General features: G+C 47.2%; 1 protein-coding gene across 3 annotated transcripts in view; it reads left to right on the top strand.

Annotated features, from left to right (window-relative positions):
* The window catches only part of WDR82 (WD repeat domain 82), a 140,713-nt gene that overhangs the window by 76,593 nt on the left and 40,920 nt on the right, over nt 1-23,200 (top strand). For all 3 annotated transcript variants that reach the window (XM_045023904.1, XM_045023907.1, XM_045023905.1), the window contains one exon: nt 13,461-13,538. In XM_045023904.1, coding sequence (XP_044879839.1) covers nt 13,461-13,538 — 78 coding nt within the window. The remainder of the gene's footprint in view (nt 1-13,460; nt 13,539-23,200) is intronic.

The following is a 23,200-nucleotide window of genomic DNA, read 5'->3' as shown; positions in this document are numbered from 1 at the left end:
AGTAAGAGCAAATAGGACAAATGATTCCTTTTGTGGGGGAAAAAAGTTGGGATTGCTGGGAACGGGCTTAAAAAAGGGACTGTCCCGGCCAAAATGGGATGTATGGTCACCCTACAGTTCTCTCACAGTTCACGGTGGAAAAAAATCAGAGTGGCTTGGCATACTGCAACCCCAGCGGTCCTAGTGACACACACAGATGAGTGCAGCAGCCATGAGGACACAGTAACTTGGATAAGCCTCGGCAGTGTGGCTGCTCACACCCAGGCTAGGCTAACTGGTGTTGAGACCTGGCTGCCAGTTACTCGAGTTTATTCTGCAGTGAAGACCTATCCAAGGGGTAATACAAAATGCAATTATATCTCACCAAGGAAGGGGACCAAAGCAAAGAGCATAGGTGGATTTCCTTTAAGGAAAGGAGAGGAGTAAGAGATATGGTGGAAAGTGGGCGGGACTGGGTTCAGAGTAACAAAAATCAGGCAGGTAAGTTGGGACTGACTAACCTTACGTTCCTAAAACCTCTTGTGGTGGTAAATCAATTTGTGCAAATACATGCAGTTTCCTGTTCTGTGTACAGCTGAGCAGTCAGTAGCTTTGGAATGTTTTCACTGTTTGCTGTATGTGGTCTCCATATGGGAATGGCTATCAAAGGCATGTCTACATTACAATCTTAAGTCGACCTATGGCTACTGCAGTAACTTTGCTGATAACACCCTGACAACCCAACAGCTGCTTCCATTCTTGACCCTGTACAATGGGAGTGCTCCCAGTTTGAGACACCAAACAGCATATTGGCACCTTGCTAGGACCCACACTCCAGCCTGAGCTCGAATTTCTACACCACAGTTTTATAGGCCTGCAGCCCAAGCCCCGTGAGCCTGAGTCAGCTGGCCCAGCCACAGTCATGCCTTATTGCAGTGTAAACATACCCTGGGAAAAGATGTGGTACAAGATTTAATTTGTCTTCAGTGCATTGTGTTGCCTCTTGTCCTTCCAGGCCCTGTTTCTCCAGCAGCACGGGAGCAGTGTATCTCTGGCCCCGAACTCAGAGATTGTGAATGTGAAATGAAAGCAGCTGCCTGGAGTCACTCTAATATGAGGATTATGTCCAGTAAATGAAAGATTGATGGCCGGAGGCTTAAGTTACCTGTCAGAGGACAGAGTGACTCGACGCATTCAGAAAGGCATCCATTTCAGGGAGCATGTATTATTGATCCAGAAGCATTGAGCTGTCACTGGGACAGGGGTTGATGGTGAAGCTTGTGCAAACAAAACCGAGCTCCCTTTCTCCCCAGTAGGCGTATGTGTGAGAAGAGTGAGTCTAGAAGGAATGTAACCAGAGCAGAGCAGGGTGCTTGTACTTTACTGGTACATGTGTCTGGGAAGTTTGGGGCATTTATTAACATGTTTGCTGTTCTTGGAGTGCTAAGCTCTGGGCACCAATCTACCTGTGTGCCATGAGCCTTGGGTGTGGGTCTGGGGATACCTGGACCTGTGTCCTCCTCTGAAGGGGCACATAATGGCTTGGGGCATCTTTGTATCGGTGAGTGTCCCCACTTGGTGGAGTGAACATTGGGCATGGCCTATGCTTCAACCTGTGTTCTTACTATGGTAATACAGGCATTTCTAAGTAGTCCTCATCACTCTGGTACTGGTTACACTGGGAGACTGGTCTGTTGTCATGGAAATGAGGGTGTCATAAATGAGAGATTATATCTTTACCATCAAATAGGTTAGGTGAATTGTGAGGGAGGAAGGTGTTTCCAAGCACAGATATCTAATGAACGGAGTAAATGGCATCTAAGTGGACTGATGAACAAAGCCTTGGTAGTCTATATAAGAGAGAACCCGTCTATGAAAGGGCTCCTTTGGTATTAAATGATAGAGGGAAGGTGTATCAGCTTCTGGGAAAAGGATTCTGTGTTGTAGGTGCAGCTTTCCACTTACTGAGCAATTATTTGTTCTCTTTATTTTTAACCATCCAATGGGTCTGGGTGGCAAACTAAATACAAATGGAGCTGGTCATGGCTTCTAATCCTCCCTGGAATGTAGAGATCAGTGCAAAATGAGGGAGTTGTGTCTCTCTCCGCTCTGCGTGGAACAAGCTTGCCTTCTGTCTGCACTTGGTCTAATAAGCATCTCACCCATGGAACATGCACAGCACATCTGTCCCTCAGGTAGCCGGAGGTCTGGGGCTTTCACTTTTACTGAGCCCTTATTGTGTTCTTTTGGTGGGACACTCTAGCCACTAATCACAGTGGATCTAGTTCTAAGGTCTCCAGGTTGTTTATGCCTTGGCGCCTGCATCCTGAGGCAGTGAGACCTTCTGCCCGCTCCAAGGATATGTCTGCACTGTAGCTGGGAGGTGTGATTCCCAGTCTGGATAGACTGACTTGCGCTAGCTCAATAGCAGTGTGTATGTTGTGGCATACACTTGAGTTTAGACCCAGGGTGTCAGGCAGGCTAACCTGAGCCATTGTCTATATGACAACGTCCACACTGCTATTTTTGGCACATTAGGTGGAGCAGAGCTGAGCTAGTGCAAGTCTGTCTACCCCTTTTTGGAATCACACTTCCCAGTGTAGACGTACCCCTGTAGGCTGAGCAACCCTTTCAGCAGGGCTCGATGTGCTCTTATGTCATTCTCTGGTTAGTGCAATCATGTAGTATCAAGTGTGAGTAGTCTCTTGGTCTATCCAAGGCCGTGATCAAGTGTTTTGATGTTTTTGGTCTTTTGGCCTCGAGATGAAAACCTTGTCTGTGTCTCTGGGACCTTGAGGTGAAAATATTATCTAAGTTATATCTGTTCTTCTGACTACATTCAGTGTGTGTTAGTTCTCAGACTGGAACAGTGGGTTGTCTAGAAGGCTTTTGAAAAACAGCCTTTTTACTCAGCTTCTAATGACGGCAAATAGATTTGCCAGAGGTATCTCCTGGGAATCTGTGTTCTGCATTTTACTTGTAGCCCTCTGTCCCTTAGGCTCTTCTGTCTGGCCCCTGTTCTTGTAGCAGCTCTTCATTAGAAGCATTCAGGCCCATGGCTCCTGGTTCATCTCAAGCGTCTCAGTTTAGTATTACTGTCTGGAAATGGCTGCCCTGTTTGTTCACTGATTGGTCCTTATTAATTCAGTCCCGATTTTTGTGTCTTTTTCTTATATAGGCTCCTATTACCCCCCCACCCCCATCCCGATTTTTCACATTTGGTGTCTGGTCACCCTAAGAGCAATGAACAGAACAGGTAATCATCCAATGATCCATCCCCTGTTGCCTATTCCTAGCTTCTGGCAAAGAGAGGCTAGGGACACCATCCCTGCCCATCCTGCCTAATAGCCATTGATGGACCTATCCTCCATGAATTTATCTAGTTCTTTTTTTGAACCCTGTTATATAGTCTTGGCCTTCACAACATCCTCTGGCAAGGAGTTCCACAGGTTGACTGTGTGTTGTGTGAAAAAATACTTCCTTTTGTTCGTTTTGTTTAAATCTGCTGCCTATTAATTTCATTTGGTGGCCCCCTACCTCTTGTGTTATGAGAAGGAATAAATAACACATCCTTATTTACTTTTTCCGCACCAGTCATGATTTTGTCAATCTATTTTGTCTGTCATGTCTGCACTTAGTCACCTCTTTTTCCAAACTGAAAAGTCCCAGTCTTATTAATTTCTCCTCACACGGCAGCTGTTCTATACCCCTACTCATTTTTGTTGCCCTTTTCTGAACCTTTTTCCAATTTCAGTCTCTCTTTTTTGACATTGGGTGACCACATCTGCATGCAGTATTCAAGATGTGGGCCTACCATGGATTTATATAGAGGCAATATGATATTTTCTGTCTTATTATCTATCCCTTTCTTAATGATTCCCAACATTCTGTTAGTTTTTTTTGACTGCCACTGCACATTGAGTGGATACTTTCAGAGAACTATCCACAATGACTCCAAGATCTATCTTGAGTAGTAACTGCTAAATTAGACCCCATCATTTTATATATATAGTTGGGATTATGTTTTCTAATGTGCATTTCTTTGCATTTATCAACACTGAATTTCATCTGCCATTTTGTTGCCCAGTCACCCAGTTTTGAGAGATCCTTTTGTAGCTCTTTGCAGTCTGCCTGGTACTTAATTATCTTGAATAGTTTTGTATTATCTGCAAATTTTGCCACCTCACTCCTTACTCCTTTTTCCAGATCATTTATAAATATGTTAAATAGGATTGGGCCCAGTACAGACTCCTGAGGGACACCACTATTTACCTGTCTCCATTCTGAAACTGACCATTTATTCCTAGCCTGAGTTTCCTATCTTTTAACCAGTTACTTATCCATGGTAGGACCTTTCCTCTTATCCCATGACTTCTTACTTTGCTCAAGAGCCTTTGAGGGACCTTGTGAAAGGCTTTATGAAAATCTAAATACACTATGTCCACATGCTTGTTGACCCCCCTCAAAGATTTCTAGTAGATTGGTGATGCATGATTTCCCTTTACAAAAACCATGTTGACTATTCCCTGACAAATTATGTTAATCTATGTGTCTGACAATTTTGTTCTTTACTATAGTTTCAACCAGTTTGCCCAGTACTGAAGTCAGGCTTACTGGCCTTTAATTGCTGGGGTCACCTCTGGAGCCTGTTTTAAAAATTGGCATCACATTAGCCATCCTCCAATCATTTGGTACAGAAGCTGATTTAAATGATAGGTTACAGACTACAGTTAGTAGTTCTTAAATTTCATAACTAAGTTGCTTCAGAACTCTTGGGTGAATACCATCTGGTCCTGGTGACTTATTACTGTTTAGTTTATCAGTTTGTTCCAGAACCTCCTCTAATGACACCTCAATCTGGGACAGTTCCTCACATTTGTCAGCTAAAAAGAATGGCTCAAGTTTGGGAATCTCCCTCACAGCCTCAGCCGTGAAGACCGATGCAAATAATTTTAGTTTCTCCGCAATGGCCTTATTGTCCTTGAGGTGCTCCTTTAGCATCTCGATCGTCCAGTGTCCCCACTGGTTGTTTATCAGATGCAAGAAGCTGCTATACTTAAAAACCTTTTTTGCTATTACTTTCTGAGTCTTTGGTTCACTGTTCCTCATATGCTTTTTTTGGCCTTCCTAATTATATTTTTATTCTTCATTTGCTGGGGTTTATGCTCCTTTCTATTTTCCTCACTAGGATTTAACTTGCACATTTTAAAGGATGCCTTTTTGCCTCTCACTGCTTCTTTTAATTTGTTGTTTAGCAATGGTGGCTCTCTTTTGGTTCTCTTACTATGTTTTTTAATTTGGAGTATACATTTAAGTTGAGCATCTATTATGGTGTCCTTAAAAAGTTTCCATGCAGCTTGCAAGGTTTTTACTTTTTGTGCTGTACCTTTTAATTTCTGTTTCACTAACATCCTCATTTTTGTGTAATTCCCCTTTCTGAAATTAAATGCTACAGTGTTTGGCCACTGTAGTGTTTTTCCCGCCACGAGGATGTTAAATTTAATTATATTATGGTCACTATTACCAAGCGGTCAAGCTATATTTACCTCTTGGACCTGATCCTGTGCTCCACTTAGGACTAAATCAAGAATTGCCTCTCCTGTTATGGGTTCCAGGACCAGCTGCTCCAAGAAGCAGTCATCTAAGGTGTCAAGAAACTTTATCTTTGCATCCCGTCCTGAGGTGATATGTACCCTGTCAATATGGGGATAGTTGAAATCCCCCATTATTATTGAGTTTTTTTAGTTTAATAGCCTAATCTCCCTGAGCATCTCACAGTCACTATCACCATCCTGGTCAGGTGCTCAGTAATATATCCCTACTGCTATATTCTTATTATTTAAGCAGCATGGAATTACTATCCATAGAGATTTTATGGTACAGTTTGGTTCATTTAAGATTTTTACTTCATTTGATTCTACACTTTTTTTCACATATAGTTCCACTCTCCCACCAGCACAACCTGTTCTGTCCTTCCGATACATTTTGTACCCTGGTATTACTGTGTCCCACTGATTATCCTCATTCCACCAAGTTTCTGTGGTGCCTATTATATCAATATTCTCATTTAATACAAGGCACTGTAGTTCACACATCCTATTATTTAGAGCAGTCACTGCTCTGCACGAAGTTCATCAAGAACTTTAGGTGAATATGGTAATGTCCTAGCAGGTTTTCAGGAATGTTTTCTTAGTAGGGCCTTACCAAATTTACGGCCATGAAGAAACACATCATGGACTGTGAAATCTGGTCTCTCCCCATTAAATTTGGTCTTTTGTGTGGTTTTACCCTATACTATACAGATTTCATAGGGAAGACCAGTGTTTCTCAGATTGAGAGTCCTGACCCAAAAGGGAGTTGCAGGGAGGTCACAAAGTTATTTTAGGGGGGTTGTGGTATTGTCACCCTTACTTCTGCACTGCCTTCAGAGCTGGGTGGCTGGAGAGCGGCGGCTGGTGGCCAGGCACCCAGCTCTGAAAGCAGCACCCTGCCAACAGCAGAGCAGACGTAAGGGTGGAAATATCATACCATGCCACCCTTAATTCTGCACTGCTGCTGGCAATGGCTCTGCCTTCAGAACTGGGCTCCTGTCTAGCAGCCACTGCTCTCCAGCTGCCCAGCTCTGAAGGCAGTACTGCTGCCAGTGGCAGCACAAAAGTGGTGGTAGCAGTACCGCAACCCCTCCTTACAATAACCTTGTGACCCCCCTCCCCACGACTCCTTTTTGGGTCAGGACCCCTACAATTACAACACTGTGAAATTTCAGATTTAAATACTGAAATCACAAAATTTACAATTTTTAAAATCCTCTGACCGTGAATTTGGTAGGGCCCTACTTATTAGGGAGTGAGATGAGTGGGACAACCTCCGACACTTGTCAAATTTTATTACAGGCTGCTAAGAGAAGTGGTCAAGTTCAGGCGCTCTGCGCTCAGACTGAAAATGCTCTTAACTAACATTTTCCTTTTCCCCTCTGGTTTATTTGCTATTTGACCTTCCTCAGAGCCATGATGAGATTTTGAAAATTGCCCCAGTGATCTAGGAGCACAAATCCGCTGACTTGCAATGGGATTTGTGCTCCAAAGTCACTCTTGTGCTTTTGGAAAGCTCGCCCACAGTTTTTACCAGAAAAATAATACACTCTACTTTAAGTGACTCTAAGTACCTGATCTGCAGCTAAATAGAATGGATAAATTCTGAGGGCTGTCAGCACCTTTTACCAACTGTAAGGTTTATTTAGGATGAAGAATGAAGAAAAACCTGTTTTTCTGCATTAGAGCTCTCCTGGTCATTCAGTGATTAGAGCTATATAAATACCTAAGCTAGACACTATCTCTCTGCTTTACCAGTGTGATAGAAATTTGGGTCAGAAAAGACTTACTGAGGTGTTATGTTCACTTTCATGGGTTCCAGTGAGTACAACTGTATATATCTTTTTTTTATCCCCTTAGAGGATCTTGTTGAGTGGTAGATTGCCACAAACAGGGCAGGAAGGAAACAGCCTGCTCAGGTATGGGAAAGGTAATAAAAATATCAGAGGAAGCTCATGTGGCGAATATGTTAAAACTAGCTTGTCTCTGACAGCAGAGCTGGTGCTGGGGTAGGTTGAAAGTGTGAGCAGTCTTCTTGAAACGGAAGGAGCATCTTGCAGCTATGCAGAGCGCGTTTCCAGTTTCTTTGGGCAATTTTCTGGCTGCAGTACCATTTGGCTTATAATGTTCCTGTCTCCCCTAAAATACCTTAATTTTAGGGGTCCCCTGCCCCCAGTCACACTGCCTGCATTTCTATTTCATCTCAACGGATCTTAATTATGGAGCTCTCCCCACCCAGTTATACACCCCAACCTGCAATCATTAAGTCTCTGGAGTTTATTTCAAATCCGTACATTTCTAAGGGGCTTATAACTGCTGTAATTCACAAAGTCCCAGGGCTTGGCTACACTTGCAAGTTGCAGCGCTGGTAGAGGCTTTCCAGCGCTGCAATTAGTAACCATCCACACCTGCAAGGCACATCCAGCGCTGCAACTCCCTGGCTGCAGCGCTGGCTGTACACCTGGTCAGGTTGGGGTGTAGCGATTGCAGCGCTGGTGATCCAGCGCTGCTCATCAAGTGTGGACACACACCAGCGCTTTTATTGGCCTCCAGGGAATAAGGAGATATCCCAGAATGCTTTTAACTAAATTACTCTCTTTGTTTTGTTATGCAGCCTCTCTTTGTTTTGTTGTGAACTCCGATCGGAGCTCCATTGAACTGCTTATCTAAAAAACAAACACTGATCACAGCAAACAGGAGCTATCTGTACCTGGCTGTGAACGATCAAATGAGAGGCAAGCAGTTTGCTTGACAGAGAAACAGCATTGGATGCAGGCTGTTTGCAATTAAGACTAAGGGTTCGCGAACATTTTGTGGTTTTTAAATCCAGGGAAGCTAACACACAGTGTTGGCTCCAAAAATCCACTCTCTATCTTCCCCGCTCCCTGTCACAGTACACCACCCTCCACCCCCCTCTTTTGAAAAGCACGTTGTTGCCACTTGAATGCTGGGATAGCTGCCCATAATGCAGCACTCCCAACAGCGCTGTAAATGCTGCAAATGTGGCCACACACCAGCGCTGGTAGCTGTGAGTGTGGCCACACACCAGCGCTGGCCCTGCACAGCTGCATGACCAGCGCTGTAACTCCCAGCGCTGCAACTTTCAAGTGTAGCCAAGCCCCCAGCCTGATGGAGAATTCTCTCCTATTCCCTCCAACTGGGAAGTGGAGGGAGAGAGAAGTTAGTGGCCTCTGAGAAATTTCTATTAATTAATCTGTGGCATCTGAAAACTGTCGCTGTTATGAATTTACATAAACAGTAACATCTTAATGCATTTTAGTGCTTTAGGCTGTTATTGCCTGTCCACGTGGGCATGTAATTAGCATTTGCTTTAACAAGAGTTCTGCCTGTGGATTAGAGAGAAGAGAAGCCCTGGCATGTTTGATGGGCAGCTGCAAGGAAGATCCTGTACTAAGCTTTTCTGTGAATGTTTCATTTCCAAATGAGTTCTCAACCTCTTTCCATGTGTTCCCTTGTAAATGGTTCTGAGATGTGCACCAGAATCCTTTGCACCAGTTCCCACTGCACTTCAAAAGCGGTTCCTTGCCCGGGAGGTTTTGGAAGAAGCCCTGTGGGAATGGATTAAAGTTTGTTGCAGTGTTTCTACGGTAAAACCCAGGTGTCTGGTGGTCCTGTGTGAACAGGAACAAGTGGAAGAGATATGGCCCCTGCTGGAAGGGAATTGGAGCCAGCACTCAGCATGACCAGCAGCCTTTCAGTGCAGCTCTTTGCTAACAAGTGAGATTGTGACAGCTTCCTTTGTAATGCTACTTACCTGTGGATATTGAAGCATTTGTTGGCCACCTCTTTGTAACAAGTCCCTTTGTTACAAAGTCTGATTAAAATCTATCTTTGGCAAGGAGGTTTTTAATGAGCACTTGCAGTGTGACCCAGGGAGGGGAGGGGAAAATTTGGTCTTGACAAATCTAAGTGTTGATATTGAGGTGGCTCATGAGGAACAAAATGGAGATTTACCAGCACAGCTGACTGGTGAAGAATCATATAATTGACACTTACAGCACTGATGTGTTCTAGGCTGACTACCAAGGAAGTGCTTAGAAATGTGTTTGTGCACAGCATCCAAATCACCAAACAGGATGCACTTGAGTAATATAGACACTAACTGGGCTGCTTGAAAGGGCTGTCCATTGCAAGGACTGGGATATACCCGATAACTAACATGAGTGGTGCATCTTCAGTGAAGAGGGGTGGGAGGAAGAAATTAAAGGCCCTTCCCAATATTGGTGGAGATACCATAGGCACTTGGCTGAAAGGTGAGCTCCAGAGATCTTTGCATGTCCCTGAGAGAGGAAACAAGTCCTCCCCAGCTAGAACCATTGTTGTTGCTGCTGATTCCCAGTGGTTTGAAGACCAGAGAGAGTTCCTTGTCCCTGGAAGCATGTAGGGAAAGAGCATGTGCTCCACATCGTAATCAAGCAGTCTGGACCTGTGCTATAAAATACAGATCTGGGCTTGTGACCATCTGGCTGGCATGTTTAGTGAAAGATTAAGCCGGGGAAGACCAGATGGTGCTTAGAAAGACCTGATGCTTGGAACAGTAGTGGCCTTTCCTTTCACCTCCCACTCTTGTCCAAAATATCCCTCTTTCCGTTTGGTCCCATCTCTGAGACACGGCACCCTCAAAAAAGCCTAGAAACACTGTTGGTGTTGGGCCAGACTTTGCAGACATCCAGTTTGCATGTCGCTCAGGTTTAATAAGTGCCTCTGAGGTTAACTCTGTGGAGTTCAAGGGAAGCTGCCTTTGCAGTTCTGACCCTGGGCTGTAAGAGAGCAGAGCAAAGCAGAGTGGTCAGTCTCTAATGCAGACAAGTAAGCCTTGTAGGCACTTCCTGTGATTGGTGACAAATGAAACCTCAGCCAGAAGTCCAGAAGAGTCAATATTTGAACTTAAAGTAACCTCTTCTTTCATCCTCCTCCAATCAAACTGAACAGGCTGGAAAAGGCAGCCTGTAACCGTGACTGTCCATTGACATTATGCATTAAAAATCCCATTGATCCAGTCTAATGATCCATTCGGCTGCAGGCTTTAGGACATTGTTACATTTCTATAAGTAAATATAATGGGCAGTCAGAGTTGGTGGTATTCCCTGGCCCTTTTGTCAATCTGTCCTCAGTAAAATTGCAAACTCTAGGCTTGTATTAATACTTCATTAAGCTCCTTAGAACATGCCTACACTGCACCAAAAAAAAAACTCAACACAGAAACACACCAGAGCAGCAAATCTGGGCCGGGTCAACTGACTTGGATTTGTGCTATGGGGATAAAAATAGCAGTGTAGATGTTTCTGCTGGGGCTGGAGCCTGGGCTCTGGAACCCGGTGTAGGGCCGTGGGTGGGTGTGTCTCTCAGCCCAGGCTGCAGCCCCAGCGGGAATGTCTACACTGCTGTTTTTAGCTCTGTAGTCTGAGCCTGAGTCAGTTGACCCAGGCTTAGAGACTCACTGCCCTGGTTTGTGGTGTGTTTTGCAGTATTGAGGTACCCTTTGATCCCAGCTACCCATCTGGCATGTCTTATCACTCCACAGAGCAGCCAGGTTCCCTCTGTGCACTAGGGATGACTGGCCACATGCAGTAGTGATGTGATACTGGCCAGGTTACTGCTGTATGGTACACTTCCTTTTCTAACCCAAGTCTTTCCCCTCTCTGAATATTTATGGTGGCTTCTTTACCTGGAAACCAACATGTAGCATTTCAAAGGCCAGCAGAAAACCCTTGTGTTGGAGGTAGGCTGGGGCGCTGTCTGCTGGAAATGCTTTCTTGCAGGTTAGATGTAACTAAAGCTCTGATTGCTCATTTTTATTAAGATATCAAGCAAGAATAGGGATGCCAGCCCCAGATTCCTAGCTTAAATACTAGTTCTGGTCATTACTGGGCTGGGACTCTTCTCCACTTCTTGCCCTAAGCTGCTGTTACAAATGTTGCTGGATGCTGTTAAACAGCTGGTGAGTTCAGATGGTGTCCTCTCAGTGAGGCCTGGGGTGGAGCAATTCCTTTGTATGTTTGAGAGCATATAAAGTGCTAGAGGATCCTCTGGGATGAATGACTGGGGTTGTCTGCTAGCATCCCTAGGATTTTGATTCTAACTAGATAAGTGTTGTGGCAGAGCTCTGACCTTGCTCCCTTGGATCCTGCGCTTCTAGGCGGTTTATGGTAGCCTCAGTGGCTCACTGCGACCCTCCACATAGCCCTTCTCTCTCTAGGGCCAGGGTTACAGTCTACTGAGCCCTTTTCATCATAGGCCAGCAAGGAGGTTGGTGAGAGAACTCCCACAGTCTCTGTTGTCCCTGGGAGCTCATTTCAGAACAGTTTAGCCTCCTGTCCTGACAGGGGCCTGACTTCCCCTCCCAGGAGATATTCCTGTAGTGGTGGGTTGGGGGGAACCTGGGCCCACCCTCTACTCCGGGTTCCGGCCCAGGGACCCTAATGGTAGCAGCTGTTGGCAGCCAACCTTTCACTGCCAGAGTTGCTACATTTCCCTGGGCCACTTCCCCACAGCTCTCCTTCTTCACCCTTACCTTAGGGCTCCATTAACGATGGTTTGGGGGTATCTTCATTAACCAGCCCTTCAGCCGCACTTCCTCTCCTCTGGCTCCCCTCTGCTTGACTGGAGTGAGCCCTTTTTATAGTATCAGCAGGGCCTTAATTAGGGTCAGGTGGTCACATTAACTTAATGGCCTCACCTGACTCTTTGCAGGTTAATTAGTCAGGTGTTCTCATTAGCCTGGAGCAGCCCCTGCTCTGGTCAGTCAGTGAACAGAAAACTGTTAATCCAGTGGCCAGTATATCTGCCTTCTGCTATTCTGCTGGACCCAACTGGCCTGGGTCTATCACAGTATCCACAGTCACCGGTAACCTTGGTTGGTGGGAGGAAGGGAAGGCATCCTAGGAATTCATCAAGTAATCCATGCCCCGTCACCCAGTCCCAGCTTCTGGCAAACAGAGGCTAGGGACACAATTCCTGCCCATCCTGGCTAATAGCCATTGATGGACCTATCTTCCATGAATCTATCTAGCTCCCTTTTGAACCCTGTTATAGTATTGGCCTTCACAAAACCCTCTGGAAAGGAGTTCCAGAGGTTGACAATGCGTTGCATGAAAAAATACTTTCTTGTGTTTGTTTTAAACCTGCTACCAATTGATTAGGCCAAACTGGCCTTCGTTATTCTTTTATAACCAAAGCTGCTCAGGCCCTGGGGGAAAGCCTAACACACAAACAGGTCTCCATTCTGCAGAATCTGAGTCCTCAGTTCCCAAAGTTTATCACAGCTCATCCTTGAGGGGTCACGTTGGGACAAGCAGAGAGTGAAATTCAAAGTGGCTACAGTTCCGATTCCTGTAACATTCTGGCAGCTTCTGTGTTATGCAGCCTTCCTGCTGGAAGTCACACGCTCTGGCATACAGCATCCAAAGCAAAACGTAACCAAGGCAAGTGTCTGAACACAACAGAGCTGCCTCTGCCCATCATCACACCTTCCAGCCACCCTCCTCCCCTGCGCTGCACACTTAATAAACTGACACTGGAGCCTGCCCTCCCTGCCCCAGCCAAACTATCATCTAAATTTGGGTGATTATGTTCACCCAGTCCAAGTATCAAGTTCTCTGGATCACATGTGCTCCCTGCCAGTATTTAACTCTGAAACCTCTGAGAGACAGGACTTCGTATCCTCCACAGTGTAGGTCACACAGCAAGTGAAATCAGCTGCTTTGTTTTTATTCTGTCCATTTTTACCATCAGGGATTTTTTTACTCTCTCCCATTTAGTTCTTTTTTAGTTTTTGTCCCCTCCCACCTTCCCCTTACTTGGTTTGAAGAGCAGAATAACATTTGGTTTGTCTACTAAGTCTGATCACGATGTTTCTGGTTCTTTTAGCCACCACAGAGTTAAAGGACTTTTTTGCCAAGGCCCGGAATGGCTCGATCCGTCTCATCAAAGTCGTCATTGAAGATGGTAAGTTCTATTTAATTCCATTTCTTTGCGCTACCTTGTTTCCCTCCCTTGTCAGCGTCTTTTCTCCATGGGTGTGGCCGATCCTGCTATAACGGAGAAGACCGTGCTGCAGCCGATGGAAAATCCTGCTAGGGGCTCCTGGAATGCGGCTGCTCAGAATAGACTGCCGGGTGCGGAGTGAACACAGCTGACATTTTAAAAGAGCAGAATTCTGATGCCTTTTATTTTCTTCAGTGGTATTTCTATGGGACCCACTTGTTTCCATTGGGGAGCAGTCACTTGTGCAGGCAGCCAGTAACCGCTTCGCAGTGGCAGTAAGGGGTTCACAGTCAGTCTGGCCTGATGCAGTGCTGGTATCTGGTTTGCTGTTCTCTGTCAGGTCTCTTGGATGTTGCGGCTGCGTCCTGACAATATGGCTTTGCTGGAGTAGACTGTTCTGCTTCCTTGGGGCTTTTGCCAGCTGCCCTTGAAAGAATCCTACAGGAAGGAGACCCCACTGGGTGATGGGTGCTATAGAAACATCCAAGAGCAGGATAACTGCCCCAGATGCTGCAGTAATACTTGTAAATGGCAGTGCTTTGGACCGTTAGCGTAGCCTTTTTCAGTGAGGCGGTGAGTGGGTGTAGGATTGTTCCTAGTCTGGGAGTTTGTTCCTTATTGGGGTGCTTGAGCTTTTCCTCAGCAGTCTCTTTAGTGTAGCTGTGCCTTTAGTCTCTAGAGAGCTTACAGCAGCGGACCTGCATCAATGCAGCAGCGCTGCTGTAAGCTCTCGAATGTAGCCGTTCTAAGCCACTGGGAGAGAGCGCTCCCGTCGGCTTAACTACTCCAGCCCCCCGCCAGTGGCAGTAGCTATGTCAACCGGAGGAGCTCTCCTGCCAACATACCGCTGTCCACACTGGTGCTTACGTCAGTGCAGCTTATGTCACTTGGGGGTGATTTATTCCCTCCCACCCCCCCGAGACAGAAGTTATGCCAACATAAGCTGTAGTGTAGACATAACCTCAGAAGAGCAACATCCCTGAGGGCTTGTTTACACTTAGCGGTGCAGCTGTGCTGCTGTCACGCTGTGCTGAAGGGAGAGTTTCCCGAGAGGCGGCAGCTCAGTTGATGGGAGAAGCCCTCCCGACATAGCGCTATCTATGCAGGAGTTTGGTTGGTATAACTGCCTTGTCCACACCCCTGAGCGGCGTCTTTATACATATGTTTGTAGCGTGGGCCAGGGCTGAGTCAGCCAAATGGCTGCTTTCTCCTTCCATTACCTGACAGCAGCATTGGATAGGGTGAGCAAAATGCCGGAGCCAGATCCTCTGCTAGTGTAAATGGGCTCAGCTTCACTTAGTCAGTGGAGGACTGCGACTTACAGCTGCTCGGGAGCTGGCCCCAGATGTAGAGAGAGTAAGTGAAGGTGTTCACTCGGACCAGATCCTAGACTGCGTTTCTTCTGGTCGCAGTTGTTCTATGGCTTTCACATCCCTGGTTTCTTGTCCTTTAGAATTTTTTCCAGTTTCTGTTCTTTCTATTTTGGGTTAAAATTGAGTGGAGCAAATCAATCTGTGGCATGTTTTGGTTTTGAGATATCAAAAGGTAACTTTCGGTAGCTCATATTTATGAAATAAATAAATGGAACAAGGCATTGATTTGCCTGCTAACTTACTACAGAACCTTTTTGGTAGGTTTTCCATAGCCCTAACTGCAATATGTCCCAGAGCAGGCTGCATTACTGATTAGCTGACCATTGTAAAACCTGCACTGCAGATGTTAATCCGTGCCAGTCCATTAGCTTCTTGCTAGGGCAGCAGGGTTCAGGGCATGTTTCTCTTTGGGGTGACGGGCAGGCTTGTCTTTGGCTCCATCAGGTGGAGACTTCAAAATCAGCTGTCGAAAGATGTCTGTTTATCCTGTAATAGAATACAGCAGTGTGCACTGTATCTGTGTTCTCTTCTGGCCAGTGCTCTGTATGCTCGATCCCTCAGCATCGCAAGGGTGTGTTCTCTGCAGTAGTGCCAGGGCATGTGGAAATGCATGAAATCTGCACTGTAGCTCTCAATGAATTTGTGGGGGTAAATGTTAGAGACCGATTCTGTGCCTCGCCTCACCAGTTCCTACATACTTCTCGATCTGTATAGAGGGGCTGAAAAGGAGCTGCGACTGGCTCCTGTGGTGTGCACACTGCAGAGGGCCACTAAAAACAGCCCTATGCTGTCCTCTGTGCAGACCCCAGCATAAGGGGATGTGCAGGGGTCAGGAGAGAGCAGGCACATAGCTCTTGGTGCTATATGAGTTGCGCTGCGTAAGTTAGAGCAGCTAGGGTGTACTCAGACTCGCACAAGGGGCTACTTTCCCCCCCACATCAGACCCTAAGACCCATAAAGCCACCTCTGCACCCCCACCTGTGTGCTGAGGCCTTCGCTGGGGTACCTGGTGGAGGTGCTGCACAGAGTTTGACCCGGAGTGCATAATAGGAAACTGACTAGTTATTGCTACCCATGGAGCAGGAGGAGTAATGAATTTATGACCAATCAGCTGTTTTGCTTTCTCTTGTTAAGATTATCATACCCAGTTATACCAGGATGTTCCATTGTCCCCTTCAACCTCTCATATGGGAGTCAGTCTCTCTCTGTGCTCGGTGTTAGTTTTGTATTCTTTCCATGCTGGGTGAGGAACTAGTGCAAGTCATGCTGGTAATGTTGAGCAGATTCTGCTTGCTTCCATGTGCCCTGGTGTGTTGCAATACCCAGGGATTTTCCAGGTAGAGGCTGAACGTTGGGAACCACAAGGACGGTCTTGTGACTAAACCATGGGTTGGAAGTCAGGCGTTCCAAGTTCTGTTCCCAGCTCTGTCACTGACTCACTGTGACCTTGGGCAGAGTCACCTGGGGCCTGATTTTCAGAAGTTCTGATCGCCCACCCCTTCAGAGTAATTAGTGGGAGCTGAGTGTTCTCGGCATCTTTGAAAATAAAGCTCTTAATCTCTCTGCACTGCAATTTCCTTCTCTGTATCAAGGGATAACCCTTGCCTGGCTCACGGGGCTCTTGGTAAGATCAATTCAGTAAGGTTTATGCATAAGCAGGGTGCCCACTCTTTCCCGTCAGTGCAGCTGATTCAGTGTTGTATTATTTGCAACTGGTGATCTCAGTGAGGATACATTCGTCACCACTTATGAGAGCTGTACTCATGTCATCACTGCAGAGACTGAATGGGATATCTTTATCTGCATGATGTGTTGCTGTAGAACTTGAGGACCCCATGGGGAACTGCATGTGAGGATTTAACTGTGAGCTCCCCTTATCTGCAGGGCAGGAGTTCTGGTTTTCCTGTGTGAATCTTCCGAGAGTGATTTTTGTGGGGGACTGTGTATAGCCCAAGTTCCTGACAGTAGAGAGGGGAATAGGTGTAGACCATGGGACTTAGAATCTGATCAACAGAGATTGTGTAGAATTGCTAGCAGCTAACCTGGAATCATCATCAGTCCTTAAATTGTGTGTAGCTCTTGTAGTACAGCGGAGAAAATTGGCAAACGGCTTTTTACCCATCAGAAATGCCTGACCGTGTCTGAGCAGGATGGTTACAGGAAATGGAGAGATCTATTTAACCAGTTTACTAGGAGTTGTTGAGTTGAGGGATAATAGCAGTTGGCGCTATCTATCATGCACAAAGCGGCAAGACCCACTGATGAAGGTATGATTGCTGCCAATTGAGTCCTTCTAGTGAGCCAGTGCTCTGATACTGGGTTTGACTCTTGGGCTGAGGATAGCCTCTTCAATTCTCTTAAGGAGTCAGAAAGGGGGAGCTCCTGCAATGAGGAGGAGCTCGTGGTTGAGATGCTTCCCTGGGTCGTGGAAGACCTAGATTGAATTGCTGCTCTGCCACTGACTTCCCTGTCTGACCTTACGGCAAAGCACTTCCTCTGTCTGTCCATGTGGGGAACTGGGGCATAATGGGGCTAGCAGCACTACGCTGCCTCACAGGGGACTCTTTAGGATAAGAAATTAAATGGTGAGGTGCTAGAGTGCTGGAGGCCTAGGATAACTAGGGTAGTCTTCGGTCCAGATTTCCCCTTTTTGAAAGTGATACCTACGAGATAACTGGAGGCCGTATTCTAGTATTCTGCTTTCCCGTTCTGCATATGTAGGGAGAGCAGAATAGGAGGATCGAGATCTATTGTGTGGATCTGAGAGGAGAGTTGGGGGCCTAAATGGGAGTTGGCATAGGGGAATGGGGAAGGGAGGAGGCTGAGGATGGGGCATTCCATCTTTGGTTGCAATACCATTCCAAGTGTGTCTGCATCAGGAATGGTGTCTGAGTTACCAGATTAGGGAGAAAGGAGCATATTAGAAAACCAACCCATTGCTGTCCTGAGCACATCTAGTGCAGTGACGCTTATTTAAAAATATTTATGCTCCATTCATATTTGGTTAGCAAGCTCAGCAAATGAGTAATGAAAGCAGGCACGTTCAGCTATTCTGTCATAGGCTGGCATTGCTAAAATGGCCTGAAATTTAATGGAAATGTTAGCAGAGAAATGGATTGATACGGTGCCAGGCTGACCCTACCTGCCTGCGTCCACCGTCCCCCTCTCTACCTAGCTGACCCTGAGGCTGGGCAGCTGTCGATGCTATTCCCCAGCAAGGCGCTTTGTGCTGCAAAGTTAGAACTTACCACTCGTTGTCTCTTTGAACTTGGGGTTGGCTGTCATATCATGTTTGCTATTCTGTGGGTTAGATTAGTGATTCTCAACCTATTTACTATTGCGGGCCGCATATGCAGCTCTCTCTGTTATGTGGGCCACATCCACACAATATATATCAGGGGTCTCAAACACGTGGCCCACAGGCAGCATGTGGCCCACGGGGCTATTTCCTGCAGCCCACCAAGTGGCCCACGCCCGCCCCCCTGGCCCACCTCCAGGCCAGGGGTGGGCAAACTACAGCCGCAGAATTGCCCCCCTCGAGCGGCGCGCCGCTCCCTGAAGCAGCTGGCATCACATCCCGGGGGGTGGGGGTGGGAGGTGGGAGAAGCAGAGAGCTCCATCTGTGTGTTGCCCTAGCTTCCAGGCACCGTCCCCCGTCAGCTCCCATTGGCCGGGAACAGGGAACCGCGGCCAAATGGGAGCTTCGGGGGAGGTACCTGGAGGCGCAGCAAGCAGCACGCAGAGCCCTGCATCCCCCCCTCCCCCAGAAGCCACAGGGACATGGTTCCAGCTACTTCTCGGGCCGGCAGCCTGCCCTGGCCCTGGTGTGCGCTGCTGCCGGGCCGGGGCCGGCAGCCCTCCTGCACCCCAACCCCCTGCCCTGAGCCCCCTCCCTGCACCTCAACCCCCTGCCCTGAGCCCCCTACTGCATCCCACACCCCCCCTGCACCCTGAGCCCCCTGTCTTCACCCCAACCTCCTGCTGAAGTTCAACTCCCTGCCCTGAACCCCGCCACACTTCCCATGCACCCTCTGGGGGCAGGGAGGGGGCGGAGTTGGGGTGGGGACTTCAGGGAAGCGGTTGGAATGGGGGCAGGGAAAGGTGGGGCCTCATGGAAAGGGTGGAAGGGGGGCAGGCCGGGGGCAGCAAGTGGGAGTTTGTCAGTGATGCGGTCCTCGGGCCAATGAACTAGCCCTCATGTGGCCCTCGTGGTCATTTGAGTTTGAGACCCCTGATATATATGCTATCTGTATGGCCCCGAGGATGTCCCATGGGTCACAGCTGTGCGCTGATTAGGCCTCAAGTGGCCTGTGGATTGAGAACCACTGGGCTAGATGGAAGATGCTAACTTTATGAAAGTTAATTTTATTGCAAAGCATTTTTGTATCATGCACTATGGGTTCTGCTTGAATTGCTTCTAGGTGTTAGGCAGAGTTTGAATTTCTACCAAAGTCTTACCCTGACACCGGCTGTCCTGTTTGGGGTATAATAATACTTAGTGTTTAGCTGGCACTTCTCATCTTCAAGGAGTGCCCAACACCCTGTGCAGAAGGTAGGTTTAAGTTAGCCCCTGACCACAGTAGCTCTGAACACAGCAGTATTGAGTAACACTAGTAATGCCCCAAAGAGCTCTCCACTCCCTGCTTCTCGGACAATTCTGTGCTTTTTCGGAAATGGGGAGTCTGAGGCAGAGAGGTTGTGATTTGCCCAACGTCTGTGTCAGATCCAGGACTAGAGTTTGGGCGTCCCTGCGTCCTGGGACTTTGCTTGGAACACCAGGCAGGATGGCTCCAGAGGCTGTCATGAGACTAATGACTTCTCTTTATAGCAGGGGTAGGCAACCTATGGCATGAGCTGATTTTCAGTGGCACTCACATTGCTTGGGTCCTGGCTACCAGTCCGGGGTGCTCTTCATTTTAATTTAATTTTAAATGAAGCGTCTTAAACATTTTAAAAACCTTATTTACTTTACATACACCAATGGTTTAGTTATATATTATAGACTTGTAGAAAGAGACCTAAAAACATTAAAATGTATTACTGGCACATGAAACCTTAAATTAGAGTGAATAAATGAAGACTCGGCACAGCACTTCTGAAAGGTTGCCGACCCCTGCTTTATAGTGTTCTCCTGCCACTGTTCTGAGGTCTGTCCGTCCTCCTGCAGACATCACTGCAGAACAGCCGCTCAGCTCTGTATGCAGGAGACCGAAGCTGTGGACCGCCTGCCTTTTAAGGTAATTAAAAGTGAAGCAGCCTGCTGATGGCTATTCGGTGAGCAAATCTAAAAGGGGTCAGGAAGCAAAGCACTCTCCCAAATGTAAATAGCATGCTGTGTAATGGATTAGGCTTTCCGAAAAATGCTTAGCCTGTGCAAACCTCTCCCCAGTTGAGTCATGCAGTAGTTGGGGAAGCATCTTTATTTATTATTTCTCACATCTCCACAGACCGTGGGCTTTAAGCCTGGCACAGTTCAATTCTATCCCAGCTGCCTCTCCTGTTCTTGCAGCAAAGAGTCCTGTGGCACCTTATAGACTAACAGACGTATTGGAGCATGAGCTGTTGTGGGTGAATACCCACTTCGTCGGACATGCATCTGACGAAGTGGGTATTCACCCACGAAAGCTCATGCTCCAATACGTCTGTTAGTCTATAAGGTGCCACAGGACTCTTTGCTGCTTTTACAGATCCAAACTAACACAGCTACCCCTCTGGTACTTGACTCCTGTTCTTGTTCCATCTGCCTTCTAGCTCCATTGCAGTGCTTCTTGATCAAAGTTTTATCATTCCCCAGAGCCCAATCTGTTGGAAGTTGAAATCTTTCCGAATGTTGCACTGCTCCATTTGAACAGTCACTTGTGATGTATTTTAAGAGCCGTCACTGCAGAAACTGGTTGGCCAAAATAACAGAATCCTTGTTACTAGAGACCAGCCGTAGCAAAATGACAAGCCCAAGGAAGCAGGACTAAGGAAGGAAATCTGGGGATGAGCTTGTGTGTGAAGCAGTGGGGACCATGTGAAGTTGAGAAGTGAGGGTTAGGGGGAGAGAAGCAAGTGGTGGGGAAGGCAGTAGGCAAAGGGAGAAACCTCCTCTCCCCCAGGGCAAACCCTTGCATGTTTTTTAAGGAAGCAAAGTTTCTCTTTTACTTGTCTCTTGAAGCACCACTTGGCACAGTCATGACTGTTAGTGGTCGTTGAACACAGAACTCCAGCGCACACTAACAGTAGGAAAACTAGGAGGAAGCCAGTACAATAGAGGCAGTCCTGCTAGGTTTGAAATGACTGGGGTCAGTCTCCTGTTTCTTTTTAGAATAGATAAATCAACCGCAAAACCCACTTAGCTTTGAGATCAGACAAGCCTGTGACCTTGACAGAAATTCAAGCTACCTTTCAGTTCCTGCTCATGGAGGTTCCTTGCTTCCTTGCCCATCCATGCTAGGCCTGGCAGAACGTTGTCCAGGGAGAAAAGAAGCAGATCTTCCAGCCTACTTGAGATCTGGACCTGGAGGTTCTGGACAAAAATGCTAAGGGATCTGAGTTCTTTCAAGCTCTGTGTTTGAAGTTGATTCTTAAGGAACTCTGAGTAGATCAGCATCGTCACAGAATGAACTGGAATGTGTGTGAGATCACAGGAGACCCAGCAAATGAGGCAAAGCAACTGTCAGCCACCCATGAATCCCAGCTGGAGGAATCCATTGTGCCCTATTACTTTAGTCTTTGTGGGAGCACATGGTCCCCCGTCCCCCCTAGTTTTATTTTTAAATACTTTGTCTATCCCTTTACCTGCCTGCCAGCCAGTGAGGCAGCATGTCACTGCTATCACTGCTGAATTCTGTGCCTGTCCTCCCAAGGGTTAAAATGCTTAGCATCAGTTCCCCCCAGTCCAAGATGCAAGTAATTGTGGCAAGAGGATGCATAATGAGGCCTTAACTCTGAACTTATGCTGAGAGAGTCAGAGGTATTGCCTAAAGCTAAGTGGTTTGTTTCTCTCCATCCACAGCTACTGCAGTGCAGCTCTCTTGGCTGCAGACAGACTAGCTTGTGCTTGGTGACTTAGCCTGCGGCCTGTGTGCATATATGGGTTGAGGGGAAGGAGTGATCAGCATTTAAGTAGCCAGACTCTGTTCCTCCTGGCCCCAGGAACAATGTGTGAGAGGAATGTGCCCTGCTGGAGTGGTGAGAGTCAGCTCCCAGTGATAGGGGGCAGAGCCACTGCTGCTCAGCTGTGTATGCCTCTTGTAAAATGTTAACAAATGGCTGCTTCCCAGGTTAGGACACCTGCAGAGATCTCTGCTCTGCCAGGGGACATTGGTTGTTTCTCATGGTAATTGAGTGATGGGTTAATTCTCTATCTCTAATTCCTCTTGCTTCATGGAACCTGCTTGCCAGCGTCCAATGCAGCATTGCTCTCTAAGGGTATGGCTACACTTGAGAGTTGCAGCGCTGGTGGAGGCTTTCCAGCGCTGCAATTAGTAACTGTCCACACCTGCAGGGCACATCCAGCGCTGCAACTCCCTGGCTGCAGCGCTGGCTATACACCTGGGTCTGCTTGGGGTATAACGATTGCAGCACTGGTGCTGCAGTGCTGCTCGTAAAGTGTGGCCACACACCAGCGCTGTTATTGGCCTCCAGGGTATTAGGAGATATCCCAGAATGCTTTTAACTAAATTACTCTTTGTTTTGTTATGATGCCTCTCTTTGTTTTGTTGTGAACTCGGGGCTCCAGGAGCTGCTTATCTAAAAAAACAAACACAGCTCCTGTTTGCTGTGATCAATCTGTAACTGACTGTGAACAATCAATTGAGATAACCCACTACCTTGCTGTGAATGAGGCAGGCAGGGGGATGAGTGTTTGCTTGGGGGGAGAAAGGGAGTCTGTTGGAGCAGCTGCTTATCTGGTCTGCAGGCTGTTTGCAGTTAAGAGTAAATGAGGGGTCAGGGAAATTTTCAGATTTTGCAAGGCAGGGAGCTGATACACAGTGTCGGCTCCAAAAATCCACTCTCTCTCTCTCCCCCGCTCCCTGTCACACTCCACCCCACGCCCCTCTTTTGAAAAGCACGTTGCTGCCACTTGAATGCTGGGATAGCTGCCCATAATGCATCACTCCCAACAGCGCTGCAAATGTGGCCACACTGCAGCGCTGGTAGCTGTGAGTGTGGCCACGCACCAGCGCTTTCCCTACACAGCTGTACGAAGACAGCTGTAACTCCCAGCGCTGCACACCTGCAAGTGTAGCCATACCCTAAGGC

This window comes from Mauremys mutica, chromosome 7 (assembly GCF_020497125.1).
Source record: "Mauremys mutica isolate MM-2020 ecotype Southern chromosome 7, ASM2049712v1, whole genome shotgun sequence".
NCBI classification, from domain to species: Eukaryota; Metazoa; Chordata; order Testudines; family Geoemydidae; genus Mauremys; species Mauremys mutica.
This window is presented reverse-complemented; position numbering and strand designations above follow the sequence as displayed.